Genomic DNA, 14,448 nt, shown 5'->3' on the forward strand with positions numbered 1-14,448 from the left:
TATGCATCACACAGAAAACAAATACACTTGCCCATGCCAATATTTCTTCCATGCCCCATAGTGGTATGAGGGCATCAATGCATTATATATGTTGGGATTCGCATACGAGGCTCCGTTTATTTCGATGTAAAAATTTTTTTCAAAAATAATTTTGAAACAAATAATTTTTGTGTAAAGTATTTTTTAGTGTTTGATACACAAAAAAAATTACCAAACAAAATATGACATGAGAAATAAGATAAGGGAGGAAGGGGAAGATATCCAATGATCTCCGCCTATACACTTCATTCAAGGTTAATAACCTCGCTAGAGTTCAATTTTCAAGAGTGTAGGAGTGAAGAAAGTGAGAAAAAAGACAGGCGTAAAAATGATTTACGGGTAATTTGAAAGGAAAACATTTTCTGTCGTTTGGTTGGGCAAAAACAATGTAAAATATTTTTCATCGAAACAAACGGAGCCTGAGTGTTTGTAAAAATGCGTGTAAAATATTTACTGATGAACATTTTACATCGAAACAAACAAACGGAGCTTGAGTGTCTGTAAATGCGTGCAAAGGTGTATCTCGCTAACATAAAAAAGTGAAGATTTAGAAGGGATGACAACCCTCCACCTCAAGACTTGAAAATTGCCTCTCGGCCTACTGATTGATGAGGAATCTTGACAATTATCATTAGAAAAAGGTTTTGAATACCCCATTACTTTAAGGGCTACAAACGAATCGATTCGCTCACGAGTAGCTAGAAACTCGGCATGTTACGGCTCAATTCATTTAATTATCGAGCTCTAATTTTAGACTCGTGTAATAAACTAGTTGAGCTCAGCACTATAAAGTTGATTAGCTGGGCTCGTTTGTACAGAATAGGCTCATTTAGTAAATAAGTTAAAGGGAAAAAATTTTGTTTACAGGTGGCATTACTGGGTTAGATTACTACGAAGGGTATCGATGCCGTCTTGAACCCGTAACCTTACAAAGGGTGTCGATGCTGATTCACCAGCTCGAACCAATAACCTCCGAGCACGTAATTGCTGTTTCATGAACATTGAGATGGAGGTCAAATAAGTTACAGTATAGCTTAACAGGCTGATTTTATCAACTATAATAATATGTTGGGCAAAACTAAGCAAAAGAAGAACAAGAACCATCACAGTTGGAATTCTGGGAATATTAACACGCCCTTGTAGCGGGCAGTTTTTTCATGATCTTTGGCATTAAAATTGTGCATACATGTCAAAACATAACATTAAAGGCAAAAGAAACAAACAACTAGCATAAAACATACAACCGCAGCTTTTATCATTTGTATGGCGAACGCAAATCAACTGCGGATCACAGATACAACGTGGAGCCCCCTCCAGATGACTAAAACAATTTTCCAGCAAAAAATGGCCTTGAGAAAATGTACGGGTCACGCCATCACGCCGGAGTTCCACCTTCTAATATACTAGTCTCCATTCACTGAGAGGATGTGGAGTTGTTGTCTCCCACAACCCAATACTGTTTTACAGCAATTAGTATCTTCTCAGGGACAAGGGGGCCATCTTCATGATCCATCAATTTGGTAACCCACCTCATCCCGGTTACTATCTTCTTCACCTTGACAATCACATCGACTTCATCGCGGATTATGACTGCACCCTCAGGTCGCAGTATCCGATCCATCTCCACAAGAATGTCTTCAAAATTACATCTGTGGGGATTTTGCAAGAGATAAATATACACGTCAAATTGCAATCGGTCTCAACTCAATTACTACTATATGCATGAGAAACTGTTCGAACCCCGAATCTCACCAGCATAAATGAAACAAACATACAGAAATGAAAAGGCAATCTAAAGTATGGCAGACTCCGTACAGTTATTCCCAGCATGACTAAAATGAGTTTAGCATTACGGAAAAAAGAAATGCTTGTGTTTAGGTCAAACGAATGGCAGGTGAGCACCTAAATAAACCAAACCAACAACTATGTTGGGCAACATGAAATCCTTCTCAGTTTAGGTCCTCCAGGACCTCCCCTCTTAACATTCCCCTCCTCTAGATTTTAGTTGACATTTTTCATTACAGGACTTCGTTGTACGTACACAAACCTTCTTAATCTCTCTCTTCTCGACATACCTCCCATTAAGGCTACCCATACTAATTTGGTTTTCATTTTGAGTTCTTTCTCTCTCCAAGTCATGCCACACAACCTCCTCATTTCAGATACATTCATTCACCATATGTTGTCTCTCCGTAGCATCATAACTCTTGTAGTTGTTCCATAAAAACATTATTTCAATTTTGGAAGTATCCTTCAATTGCATAATATAGCAGATTCCCCCCTCCACTTAAGCCAAGTAGCCAACCAACTTTGATTGGGTGGGTAATGTGGGTTTCATCATTTCACAATATGTCCTTTGTTAGTACTATCAAACATAGATAACGAATAATTGTTCAGTTTTTGGTATCTCATGCTTTTGAATCTGTACTTGATATCGAATAATGTTAGGTCGTGCATTAACCATTACCCTCTTTCTCTGTCACTAACTATATAATGTCATTGCTGGGCAACCTGTCTGCTGTCATAACCTTTCTAAGTTTGAAATACAAAAGATTTCTCCTCGTCTCTGCATACTTCTCTATTAGTCTCCTTTTGTACGTAAAGCGATTCCTTTTTCTTTTTTTTGTGAATGGCATAAAGTGATTCCATTGTTGATTTACCAAAGCACAACAAACTGAAATGGAAAATTGACACAGGTGCACAGGCTTGAGCTTACAAGTTGAAGAACACTAGTTTAGTCCCTGATACTGCAAGCTTGATCCAAACTCAACTAAGCTACAATCTGAGAACAGATAGACGACATTGCTCACCTCACTTTCTAACCTTATGACTAACACTTCGCATCCAAAAAGTTCCATCGTGCAATGGTTAATGCACGACCTAACATTAACAATAGTAATCCCAAGGTATAACTAAGAGACTCGAAAGGCAACTCAAACGGTCATTAGTTCCAATACTTCAGGGGGCAATTCATCCCATTCTGACATAAAAGCATCTCCAGCAGCAATTCATATAGTCGCGTCAATGTCCGTGACTCTGTGCTGTGTCTATCTATTGGTTCCTAAGCCAACACACTTTTAATGAATTGTCCATTTAATATAGGCAAGAATCATAGTAAAAGGCTTACTATTTAGTCAGAAAACACTTGAGGCACAATAATAAAGAACTACTCACTTGTCCTTGTACAAACTGAAAACTCTATTGGCATGGATAAGATCATATGTCCTTGGATATGTGGAGAAAGCTTCACACCTGAACCAAGTGAAAAGGTTATCCAAATTTGTAGCATACACAAAATAACTTTAGCACAGATCAGTAAAATGGGCATAGCAAGTTACATTAGCAGGCAAAAACCATCACTTGCAGGTCTTTATATACAAATAAGTGAGTAACCGAACCAAAGAATTCTCAAAACGAATGTGATAAAGCTAGACATGGAAAGAAAATTTTGCTATGTTAGCCTAGAGAAGTTAAGGAGTCATACCAGTCATGATAGATTCCAATCAATCCTCGCTCGAATACAACCCCCAGGGTATTTTTCTTTGCTATGGTGGGAACGACGTTCATAACCCACAACTTAGGAGATTCGAGTGCTGCAGCAAAACCTCCGAATCCAGCATTCATATCCATAATGTTGCGATACCTTCCTGAGTCAATGATTTTTATAGTATTCTTGTAAACTTTTACATGCTTCTTACATGTTTTATTGTCCTCCATGTATGTGTCAACTGTGACTCCAGGAATAGATCCACTAGCAATTCTGGGAGGGACTGCATTAAGCCTTTCTGGAAATGGCTTCACTTCACCTTCAGAATCTTCGTCCCTGTTAGCTTTAGGATATGGAGTAATGCATTTCTCCATTTTCTTGTACCTAGCAACCATAGTGTAAGCAGATTAGGCATCGGCCTTTTCCTTATAGCACAAAAGTGCACATATCAGACAGAAGAACAAATTCTCAATAGAAGGATTTAAGTCAAAGATTGGGTCCATAGATTGTCACTTAGGGTATTAATCACATCTGAGGCATGACTGAAATTAATCTCGATAACGGAGCAGATTATCCACTTATTGATGTTAACAGCTTATATGCTCATTAAGGAAAATATGCTACATTTCACAGACAAGGTGCCAAAACATTAATCTGCAATAAGTTTCACGTTGCTTGACTAGATGGAGAATATTGGATCTCATGAATTATTTTGGAGACCACGTAACTTGTTCAAAGAATGATCAGATACATTAAGCTAATATTTATTTTGAACCACAAAAGCAAAGAACAAGACAAATGATAAATCAGCAGGATAACCAAGGAGGAAGAGACTACTCTCCCTATCATTTGTCCATGTTTGAAATATGCAACTTCTTCCCCTTCAGATCTTTGTTTTTGGCCCTAGTCCCTCCCTAAGATTTTTGTTTTCTGAGACATTATAACAATGGAGCATAACAAATTTGCACCACCATCAAAGCATAGGCAGTTTACGCAGGATGATGGTAATAATAGGGAAAGAAAACAAGCAAACAAACATCTCGCTGTATTCTTCAACATCATATTGACAATTTAGTGCTAGATTAGCACTAAATGCCAATTTAGCGCTATTGCTAACTAAATTTATCCTTTATAATACACCAATTTGTCAGAAGCAACTACGAAGTCAGAACATAGTGACCTCAAGCCGGGCCCCATTAGCCATCTGGTTGGAATAGGATCAACGTTTGAACAAAGGTGAAAAGAAAGAAAACAAATTCTACTGCCAAGCATCTATAAATACATATTGTAAGAGAACTATGCGCACTGTTCAAGGTCAAAGTGTCAACAGACCAAAAGTCATCTTGACGACAACTAGAGTTAATCCAGGGGAAACACACAAGTTCAACATGTGTGACATGTATAATGGAGTGGTAAGATTTTTGACATTAATTGTACATTAACCCCGGCCCAACAGACGATTGCTAGTACAACAATTTTAAATTCCCCCCTAACAGCAATTGTTAGCATGACAGTTCAGACAAAAATAGCTCAATTAAAGATGCTAACTGAAGTGGGCTAAATCCGACTAAGACTCACAGGGCAAATTGGCTAGACTAGGCCAGAAAAATGGGCTGCCCAATCAGGCTGGACCAGCCAGCCCGGAGAGATCTGGCATTGGGAGCTCACATGTGCACAACAGAACATGTGGTCTGGGATAAGCAACTATGGGCCGAGCTACTTAATCGAGTTGGCCCAAGATGGGAGCAAAGCTATTGGGCCCAAAGACATCAGGACCGACCCATCAGGCCAACTCAAACCCTCAAGAGTGCACAACAACCACATAGAGAAAAGATCTTGGTTCGCGGATTAAACAACTCACTCACAAGGATTCTCTGTAATATACTTGCAACACCCAAAAATATGATAGACACAGACTGAAATTATACAGCAGAAAAGGATAGACACAGACTGAAATATTTACAGTTATTGGCCTTTACACTGTTTTCCTAAATCAAATAGCAGAATTGGCAGTATACATCGTAATGACTCAACAAAAAGGCAATAATGACAAAATAAAGAGAGCTCCATACCAGACATCATCTGCATCAGCTGCTTCGCAAAATGTGGCTTGAGAATCATCCTCAGAGCGACGACATGATTCAGCATTTACTCTCTTCTGCCATATAGCAGTCTCACCCTTCTCAGACTTCTTCTCCCAACAGAGAAGTTTGGCGATCCCCTCAATCTTCCTTTGCTCCTCCTCAAGTTCTTTCATTGGACGCTGCCATGCTTTATAGAAATTTCTCCAATTAATAGGAGGACCAGAAAGGACCCAGTAGCCACCCGGTCTAAGAACTCGATCAACTTCCATCATGTACATTCCATCTACATAATTAGAATTCAAAAGTACAATGAGAGAAATTGCTTCCATCAAAATTTCTATTTTCAACAACAGAGATAAACCGTGAAAGGAACACTAGCTTTTTCAACTTTTAAGGGAGGGGTGCTATCAAAAACACATGCTCCTTCAGCATGAATATTTACTACCACATGTAATGCTCACCATTGACCCCCCAGGGAATTAAGCAACGAGAACAGTGAGCCATGTCGAAGGCTGCAGAGGGATAGGGCATTTTTATTGTTCCAAGAACACCAATAACAGCAGGCACTCCCCTTTCAAGAGCAAACTGAACCTGTGCTTCGTGTGAGTCTCTTGGTGCAAACGACATAGCTATAACATTTCTCTTCCACAGGTAGGCGCCCCAACTGGCAACCTGAAGCAGATAAACCATTTTTAGAGGACTAATTGAAGAGATCTCGCAGAATAAGGGGACAAATAAGTACAATTCCTCAGAGAAAAGCAGGAAAAAATCAATTCAGAAGATTTGATAAAATCAACATACCCCACAACCAGTGTCCAATGCAGTTCTAACAGTCCCATTTTTTATTGGTATAACAGAAGCAAGCTGATCAATATATGCATCTGCACCTTGTGGAAACTGTGTTCCTCCACCTGGGAACCTAAATACATTGCCCTCGTACTGGATCCAGTTCTGAATAGCCTTCTCAACTGTCAAGCTCTTATATGGTGCATTTGCATATGGAACATAGTCACGACTCTTTGGCCATGGAAACGGGGTCACATACCCCTTGGGTGCTGGAATAAGGCAACGTAACTTCTCATTCTCTGGAGGACAATGTCGTTCTCGGTAATTCATGTTCTCCCTTGGGAAGGTCATGGCACGCCTTTGATCTTGGCAAGGGGTGTAATCAGTATATTTTGGGTCGCAAGGCTTAATCGTTTTTGTAGTTGAGTCAGAATCATCTACTACACCAGCTTCACCACCATGATGCGTCTCAAAATTCAAATCAGGAAGGATATTACAGTCTGCTCCACCCTTTGTCATCTGCAGAGCTATGAAGTCTCCCTTTCCAAACCCGCTTCTTTGCCATGCTCCTAGTAAGTAGAAGAAACAACACAAACCAACTACAACAAAAATGGCTACGGAACTCCTAGTCCCACTACCACCCGAATTTAACTTTGTTGCCATAACGCACCTGAAAGAAATTCTCAAAATTAGCAAATAGTAGGTACGGAAAGCAAATCTGAGCAACAAAGTTAGCGATAATGAAAATTTCCTTTGCAGATCCAAAAGCAATCCGAGCAACGCAGGATACATGGCTTTTGTATCGAAACTAATGTCTTATGAGCTTCGAGATACAAAATTCAGGAGTTAATTCATTTTCTTCTATTCTCACCTAAGAAGCACATGTACGGCTAATGGTACGATAGAGGTATGTCGGTAGACTTGGTACAACAAAACCCAAAAAATTGTAGGGTACGGGTGTGACTCTAACAAATGTACTTCTATAATATACAGCAATGTATAACACAAGGACACACAACAGAATAACACTTCAATTCAGGGAAATAGCTAAATGACTTAAGTGAATCATGTTAGAATCATGTTCAGCATACTTACATAAAGTCTTATCAAACTAGCTAGGAAACGGGTTGATGATATTGGTATACTTCCGGGATACGGCAAAAATCATGGAGAAAAATCTCAGTACGTGTTTCAGGTACCCGGTCCGTCTTTAGAAGTACCATACCAAAGTACTGGCACCCGGTACGAGTACTACGACGGGGTTTTAGAAGTAACCATGCTTCATAACTCCTTGCTGAAAATCTAATTAGGTTGAAACCGGTACATCGATGATTTTTCATGCATTAATCTTTGTGGGCTCCAACCACTAGAAAGAGCACAGATACATTATCTGTTGTGCTTTCTCGTCGGAATCAATTTCATTCTTAGTGCTCTCAAGTGTGTGTGTTAAGTTCATCAACCACCAAATTCTACATTGTGCAACTCAAAATTCTGAGTAATTATCCAAACTCCTCTCTATCACGCACCCACACATATGTGGTGGAGAAAAAATTTGGGTCATTTGGGCTCCACACACTTTATAGTGAGACCCCGCAAGTGGGTGGGGGTGGGATTGGTGCCCAGGATTAATCGAGGTGCGCCGGCCAAAACACCCGAGTTATGAAAAAAAAAAATTTGCAGAGTAGTTGGCGAAAAATGGATCAACTTAGCAGAATGAAATGGGGATTCTAGATGTGAATCTCGTGTATACCTGTAGCATTAAGAGGTGCGAGTTAACGAGCGGAGATCTGGTTTCGGTTGCTAAACTATCGATGACCACCGATCTTGATGCTTCTCAGTTTTATTACTCAATTCTCTTCTGTGTGTAGAGGCTAGAAAACCCTAAATGAGACACAGATCTGGTGTGAAAGGTGTGTGCAGTGAAATGTGCATAATCTTTCCTCGATCTCGACCGACAAAAGCGTGTGATTACAGAGCATCCTATAGGAACCAAGTCTAATATAAATCGAACACCCGTCTCCTTCGTCCCTCCTCTCTCCCTCTTCTGTTTTTTTTTTTTTTTGTTCTATGGTAAGAGCTATCCGAACCGACCTACGCACATCTCAATTAATTACTTCCCGGTCCGATGCCCCGATACTAAAAAAATTCACAAGAAAATCATTTCTTATGGTATGATCCCAAAAACCGAATTATGGGGTCAATTGTGTGTAGGGGTGAGCAAAATAATTATGGAACAGTAAATTCAGTCCAAACCAATTCAAACCGAAGAGTTTGGTTTGGTTTTTTTAATGTTGTGGTTAGGTCTCGGTTTAAACAAAATAGAAACCGTGTTAAATGGTTTGGTTTATGGATATATGTTAATGGTTCTGGTTCCAAACCAATCCGAATCGTGTGATATATATACATATATATATATATATATAATTTGTTTAGATATACTTAATAATAAACTTAATTTCCTTATTTAATACTCTATTCCACCAACCTATTATTTTCTTTCACTTTCAATATCGATTTCCTAAGCTTTCTATTCCTACCTATTATTTTCTTTCACTTTCAATATTAATTTCCTAAACTTTCTATTCCTATAATTTTATTACGCTAAACATACACGGTTTGGACTTAGTCAAGTGATTTCCTACTCTTTTTTTTAGGTAACTTATTTTCTAATGTATTCTATTCTTATTTAGTTGGTTAATGTTAGTGAGTTTTGATGATTTTAATATACTAATTTCAATATAACTTTTAGTTTAAGTTATCTATGCAATTTTAAGTACTTAAAATAGTTTATAGTGATGATATCTCAATTTTAAGTGAACCGTGGTTTAAAACCGAAACCAAACTGTCATTAAATGATTTGGATTGGTTTGGTTTTAAGAATTTTATGGGTTGGTTTAGTTCTCTAAATTCATAATTCGTAAGTAGTGATTTGGTTTTTGAATTACTATAAAATCAAACCAATTCGGTTCATACTCACCCCTAATTGTGTGGGACCAAACCCGCCACCTTACCGAACTTGACCCTTCATCCCTTGTCTCTCTAGCTTTTAATCTCTAAAACAAAGTAGGTAGAGGATCCTCTCATCAGCTACCGGAGCATCAAGTTGGCCCGTTTGTGATATTTTTCCGAGCTCGCTTCGATGATCGAATTCATTCCCAGATTACTTCTTATCAATAACACTAACTATATTGGAAATCAGATTTGATCAAAAACCACTTATATGTAATTCCAAAATACATTTATCTTTTTATAAATGAGTATTAGACCCTATTGGTGTTGTAATAATCTTTATAATGTCAGTAATATAAATGTGTTTCTAAATTACATCAAATGATATCTGATAAACTTGATTTTCAATGTCACGAATGTTCTCAACATGTTTTCAAATACGGACACATTAGATCATAAGTCCTCACAAACAAGCTAACTACGGGGGCTTTGTTTGGAAAAGTTTTTATTTTCAATTTTTTGTTTTTGTTTTTGATATATTTTTTGAAACAGACACCATAAATATGTTTGTATTACTGGTTTTGTTTACAAAATATATAATCAATTTCACTAATTTACAAAAATTCTAGAAACACAAAAAATTGTTTTTTCATTTATTTTGAAAACACTTTCGACTGCCCAAAAAATAAATAAACAAAAATTATTAGAGTCACTAAACATGTTTTATTTTTAATAAATAAACTAAATCATTTCTTATTTTTTAGAAACAAAACATAGTAAAAAATTGACAACTTCATCAAACAGAGCCTAGATAATTCAGTCCTTTTCTTTTTTTTTAACGAAGAGGATTTGAGTCCAAGAACATAGGGAGTACGATGATGTGTGTAGGAGATGGGCTGTGGTGTAACCGTGTAAGTGGCGCGCACGGCGCCGGGTGGGGCCAGTGGGGGCCACATACCCCCTTTTTTTGGTTTGAAAAAAACTTCACCGAATAAAGGTTGCTAACCGTTGTGGGAATGATGGGGTAAGCTTTAAAGTTTACAATAACGGGCGTTTCCAATAGTATATACTCGTACAATATGAATTCAAAAAAAAAAAAGAGAAGTGATTTTGCTATTCTCCATTTTGCTAATGTCACTCTCTTTTGTGTTTTTATTAGATGATTTATTTTATGAAAGAAAGGGAGCGACATTAACAAAAAGAGAAGTGTCAAAATCAATTTCAAAAAAAATAGTATATCTATCTATATTCTATATTATAAAACAGAACGATTTTTTATCTACTCATACAAATATGAGTACCTTACTAGCTGTTGGATTGCAATTTCACAATATGTTACGGTCGTTGAATTAAATCATTGATTCCAAACTATTTTCAATACTCACGCCTATCTACCTAACTGTTTCCCTCTTCTCCATCGTGTTTACTCTTTCTCTCAGATACCTCTCTCTCTCTCTCTCTCTCTCTCTCTCTCTCTCCATATCCACGAAATTAATTTGGTTCTCCCTCTACGGTAAAACTCCCCTCATCCTCAATTTCACACTAGGGTTTTCCGAAATTGGGAATTTGCCTTTGATTGAGAATTTGATTTCCCACTGCTAACGCCCGGCCTTTGATTGGGAGTGTTATTTCTGCTAATACATGACATTTGATTGTGAGTTGGATTTCCAAACTTTGATTGAGAGTTTGATTTCTACTAATACACGGCCTGTAAAGTTTTCCAACTTGAGTTTTCGTTCGGTTTAGAAACTTCGAAAACTGTTGGTGGCTGTCACTTCCAAATTCTACGGTTTAGTTTTCGGATACCTGACAAAAAATCTTGGTCATGTCATGGCCACAAGATGGGTTAGTTAGGCTTGGTAGATTTTGAAGATTTTGTGCGTTAGTTAGGCTTGGTAAAATATGAATTCTTCATGTCATGACCTGTGTATAGCCAATCTTTGTACAAAGTTTTGAAATAAATTTTCTGTATAAAGTTTTCAGTTCTTCATGTCATGGCCTCTTAGTTTATACATTAAAAGTCGGAAATTGATTTTGTCACTTCCTTTTTTCTCTAACGCCACTCTCCTTCTCTCACAAAACAATCACCTAATATAGACACAAAGGGGAGTGACAAAATAACTTCCCTAAAAGTTTTGAAAAAATCTACCACTGTAGACCGATTCCCTTTATGTGGTTTTTTTTTTTTTTTTAAGAATTTAGAGGTGACTTGCAGTTTAATTTTTTAATTGTAGCCTCTCTTTTTGCTATGTTGAAATCTAGAATTAGGTATGGAGTTATTTATGTCACGGATCAAGAAATGCTACTTTTGGCAGTGACATGAGAAAATGTGTTGGTAGCCTACACCTGTTTATTTCTCGTGAGCCAGCAACCTTTTTTACTGTAAAGAGCAGATACAGGCATATCCATGAAGAAAGTGAAGGGAATGAATCATACTATGATTTTTCTACGAGAGCTGCTATCACTGCTTTTTCTAAATACTATTTTTTTCGTGTATATATTATCAAGCATCCTACACACATTGGATGCCGTTGATTCTCGTGTGGGCTCCCTCGTTTTTTTTTTTTAAAGAATTTTTGGACGGCTCGGATCCGATGTCCGGTGCCCGGAGACGGCCCGGCGCGACCGTCCTTACGATTTCCCTACGTTTTCCATCGGTACTCATAGGTTTTCTGTTTTTCTACCTTAATCCATTGGTCACACACCTGGAGACTGCCTTTCCTTGCATTTTTTTTTTGTTGGTACCTCTTTCCTTGCATTTCACTTGCATTAGAACTCCACATTTCATAATTCACTTTGGATAGGTCTTCCTTTCTTTTCTATTGTATTTCTAAGGACTATTTAGGTGATTTTTACCCATCTTTTCCTTCACTTTTGAAAGCAGTGATAGTAACATCTTTGAAAAAGCAGTGATAGCAACCTACTTTTAAGGTACGTTGGTTCTTCGTTCTAATTTTATGTGATAAGCACCCGACAATGACATTAAGGGTGCGTTAGTTGGCTAGTTTTAATTATTTTTTCCGTTAATTTAGTGGTTTTTAATTGCTTTTCCGTGAAAGGTAGTTTTATTTTGTTTTGTAGAAAAAATCATGCAAAGCAGGGTTTTTGAAAGCCAAAACTTGTCAAGATTATTCGAAGCGCAAAGATGATCAAGAACGGAATAATGAAGTCCCAAAGCTTAGGCTGGAAAGACCCGAAGAGGACCCAACGGCACGAAAGGCCAAGGCAAGGACCAAAAGTTAAGTGCTGGAGATAAGCAGCTCGGTACGGATTCCTTTCGATTTGTTCTATCAGTACCTAGGGCATTAGCAAGGTTTCAGCGGCACTAGTTAAGCAGCTCGGTATTGATACCATATTTTGACTTCTGTCGGTACCGAGCTCTTAGCACAGCAACGTAAGGCCTTTGCTATCGGTACCGAGGGATTTAGAGCAGATTTTCAGAGCATCTCTTAAGAATATTTCGTGCGCGAACCTTGGAGTATAAAAGCCCGTGATGTCATTGTACAAACAAGTAGAATAGATTTGCTTACATCAATTTTTAGATCAAGATCTAGATTTGAATTGTTCTTCAATTTTCAGCTTTGAATCTTTATTTTCTGTCTTCATTAATTAGTTTTTGATATTGTCGTCTTCTTTCGATCTATCGTTTAATCCAATTTTCTTCTAGTGTTGTTAATTCAATTATGTTAAGTAGATTGTTGCTTGCTCCTATCTCAATAGATATAGGTGAGTAGTTTTTCAAGGTTAGGTCATGGGGTGATTAGCACCTCATGGCTCAAGTAGAATTGCGTTTTCACCATAAAATTTAAACCTTTGGTTCAATCATCGATGAGGGGTTCGGATTTATTTGTCAAATCGCTAAGGTGTTAATCTCCTTGATCATATGTAGGTAAGAGCATCGCCTACTTACCACACATGATGCTTGAAGCTCTGACGCACGAGACATTTGCTAAATAAATTCTAGAGCTAGCTTGGTAATCGAACCATTTTATTTTTCGATTTGGGAACCTTAATTGTGTATCCTGAACCGCGTATTTGGGTGAGAAATGCAGTTTAACTTGAGTCGTGAGTGTTAGTAATTCCTAGACCTAACCTGTCTTTTATCTTAATTTATTCGCTTTTCAATTTAGCCCCTTTTAATTTCCACTACACACATAAAAACCAAGTTGACTGTCTAAAAGCCGAAAACCCGAGCTTACATCTACAAATTCAGCAAAGTCGTATTAATTATTCCCGTGGGTACGATCCCGGTCTTCCGAATTATCATGCTTCAACTGACGTATTAAGCCCTTCGCTTGGGGCGTTATTCCATAATATCAGAGTGAACGAAGCATTTTTGGATTTTTTATTTTTATTTTTTTGCAGTTATTGTGATCCTGAAGTTTGAACCATTAAGGTCATTCAACTGAGTACCGTGCGTCAGAAGTTAGTTTTTCTTTATAGTATAAGCTGCAAGTTGGGGTGTTTAGATTTTTTGAGTGGCCCTAACACAAATCTAAATTAACGAGGATGGCAAGTTTTTTGATCTATAACTTTGTTATTTGTATTTATACTCTTTATATTCTTTGTCCCCAGTTGACATGTGTGTCTTTCAAAGATGCCCACTTTGTGTTTATTAAAATGCATGTTTAAGAGAGTGAAATTAGTGGGGAGTGAATTAATTCTTTATGATCCATTTTTAGGAGCAAATTTCGTAGCTCTCTTAATTTTTGTTTTGATTGACTTTGAATAGACTTTGTGGTCCGACACTGCGAGGACACGCGACACGTCGGGAACACATGGAGTCATGTATGGACACGCCACATGAGGTATCCATTAGGTTTAAATATTTTTACCGGGGGACTTGCTGGAGACACGACAAAGTGAATTTAAGAATTTTAAAAGTTTTACTAGGATAACATATGTATCTTAGAAAGTATTTGTTGTGGACTTTATTCCTCTTTCGTTTGAATCGTATTGTTTGATGAGATCACTACAAGACCAGCACATCCCTTTCCCTAGGTAACAATGTGATCAGATCATCGTAGGACCATCACATCCCTTTCTCTCGCTCTTTCCCCTATCGCCAAGTGTATGACTGAAACGTGTTGTGCAGTGCCTTCA

At 37.8% G+C, this 14,448-nt stretch overlaps 1 protein-coding gene across 1 annotated transcript; it reads right to left on the reverse strand.

Annotated features, from left to right (window-relative positions):
* Window positions 1-1,105: 1,105 nt before the first annotated feature.
* On the reverse strand, window positions 1,106-8,475 carry LOC131310445 (probable methyltransferase PMT2). Its single transcript, XM_058337448.1, has 7 exons — window positions 8,147-8,475; window positions 6,412-7,066; window positions 6,072-6,282; window positions 5,599-5,893; window positions 3,524-3,910; window positions 3,214-3,291; window positions 1,106-1,688 (listed from the first exon to the last, which is right to left on the reverse strand). The coding sequence occupies exons 2-7, from the start codon at window positions 7,057-7,059 to the stop codon at window positions 1,454-1,456; spliced, it is 1,854 nt and encodes a 617-aa protein (XP_058193431.1). The 5' UTR covers window positions 7,060-7,066; window positions 8,147-8,475; the 3' UTR covers window positions 1,106-1,453.
* Window positions 8,476-14,448: the final 5,973 nt, after the last annotated feature.

Source organism: Rhododendron vialii, chromosome 12a (genome assembly GCF_030253575.1).
Source record: "Rhododendron vialii isolate Sample 1 chromosome 12a, ASM3025357v1".
NCBI lineage: Eukaryota > Viridiplantae > Streptophyta > Magnoliopsida > Ericales > Ericaceae > Rhododendron > Rhododendron vialii.